Here is a 1718-nt window from a genome sequence, read left to right as displayed (position 1 = left end):
GAGAGAGAGAGAGAGAGAGAGGGAGGAAGAGAGAGAGAAAGAGACAGAGAGAAAGAGACAGACAGACAGGCAGATAGACAGACAGACAGAAACAGCGACAGACTGATAGACTGATAGACAGAAAAACAGTGAGATACGGACATAGGCATACAGACACATAGATGGATACTTAGAGATACAGAGAGGGAGATAGATAGAGAGGAGAAAAGACTGCGATCGAGAGACACTTAGATCTACAGACAGAATATTTATACATTCTGAAATAAAACAAAAGAAAATACTCACTCAAAGTAGTAGACTGAACAAGTGCTGGAATCCCCTCGCAGTTTATCCAGGGGCCAGTACCGAAGAAATCCCACACTCCTAGAGAGAAGATCAACCGTCACGTTAGTCAATTCCATACTAGGAATAAATAACTCTACTGTCAAAAGGCCTGTTCAGTCATGTGGTGCCAGCCTTGAATGAAAGGTAAGCAAACTTAATCCATTGTCCTGACCACAGAAATTGGCGTCGGTGTAACAATGACTATTGTCACAGGCGAAAGGCTTCAGATCTGATCCACCAATTAATGGTTCCGATTTGACGAAAAAGGAGAAAGTCGAGTTTCTTTAAGCAAGGATCATAAGCTTTCGCCCAGCTCAGCGGGGGCGAAATGAGAGACGGAACTGTTGTGCAATGTGTCTGTAAAGATATAATTTCTGTTTAAATAGCTTAGCTTATCTGTCTAGGCATAACTACTTTCGCTCAGTGTACACCCCTTCTCCTCCCACACATGTAAAGGTTGTCTTATGCGAGTTTTGAATTTCTCTCACAAATGGTAAAACTGGGATTTTTAAAAGGCTATCATTTTTCCTAGTGCTTACACTTCGTTGTTGTTTAGCAGCTGTGAAGCAAACGACAAAAGACAACGGCCCACTTAATCGAGCTGCATTTTGAACAAGCTAATCTTTTCTCTCCTCGCACGACAACTTTAACAGTTCTGCATCGTCTTCGTGTGTACTAACCCCATACACCGTAGGTGAACTCGGATAGCTAATCACGAGTATGTTTTAAATTATCAGCTGTTTGCTGCCATGACCACAATAAGGTACTGATGGCGTGCACATTATTTCAAATTTTAAAGATTGATTTACAAACACGCTCACAAAATCATTTACAAAATCGAAATGTCACAAAGAAACTTCCAGATTGTGTTACAGTCAAAAAAAATATTTCTTGATTCTCACGGTGGGAGAAGAGAAGAACACTTCTTGCTCACCCGAAGTTGGTTTAAACTATTATAAGAGCCAGCTAGGGAACGTAACAACCCAGGTTCATGGGTGAGGCCAAGGACTTCATTCCATTGGCTCGAGATCTGGGATAATCTTGCCCAACATTCAGCAACCAGGAAAAATAACTTTGGTCCCAGTCTATATCGAAGAAAATGCAGCGAGGCGTGAAAAACAAGATCAGACTTGTGGGATCTCCCGGTGGGTCAGGATCAGCTCTCCTATTGATCTAGAATCGACGACGCCCACTGTAGACTCTGGGAAGTTTCCGGAGAATAGTACAAGGCCCCTTTTGTGTGTTGAACCAAGATGAACAACGGCCACTCCTTTTCTAAGTGGAAGAGGTTACGGTAAAACATATTGTTTCAAGACCTTCTTGCTAAGATTTCACTATTCAAAATTTGATGCCAAATTTTGAGGATCTTTTCGCTCTCTCTCTCTCTCTCTCTC

At 42.0% G+C, this 1718-nt stretch overlaps 2 protein-coding genes across 2 annotated transcripts in view; both read right to left on the bottom strand.

Moving 5' to 3' along the window:
• The window catches only part of LOC101845272, a 19432-nt gene extending 17776 nt beyond the window's left edge, over positions 1–1656 (bottom strand). The window contains exon 1 of the mRNA XM_013088181.2: positions 286–1656. Within this exon, the coding sequence (XP_012943635.2) occupies positions 286–401 (116 nt within the window). The 5' untranslated portion in view covers positions 402–1656. The remainder of the gene's footprint in view (positions 1–285) is intronic.
• Positions 1449–1718, bottom strand: part of LOC118478584 (cyclic nucleotide-binding domain-containing protein 2-like) — a gene marked incomplete in the record, with an annotated part of 42345 nt that continues 42075 nt past the window's right edge. Inside the window, 1 exon segment of the mRNA XM_035972454.1 lies at positions 1449–1599. Within this exon segment, the coding sequence (XP_035828347.1) occupies positions 1449–1599 (151 nt within the window).

This window comes from Aplysia californica, unplaced genomic scaffold (genome assembly GCF_000002075.1).
Source record: "Aplysia californica isolate F4 #8 unplaced genomic scaffold, AplCal3.0 scaffold00698, whole genome shotgun sequence".
In the NCBI taxonomy this organism is placed as follows: domain Eukaryota; kingdom Metazoa; phylum Mollusca; class Gastropoda; order Aplysiida; family Aplysiidae; genus Aplysia; species Aplysia californica.
This window is presented reverse-complemented; position numbering and strand designations above follow the sequence as displayed.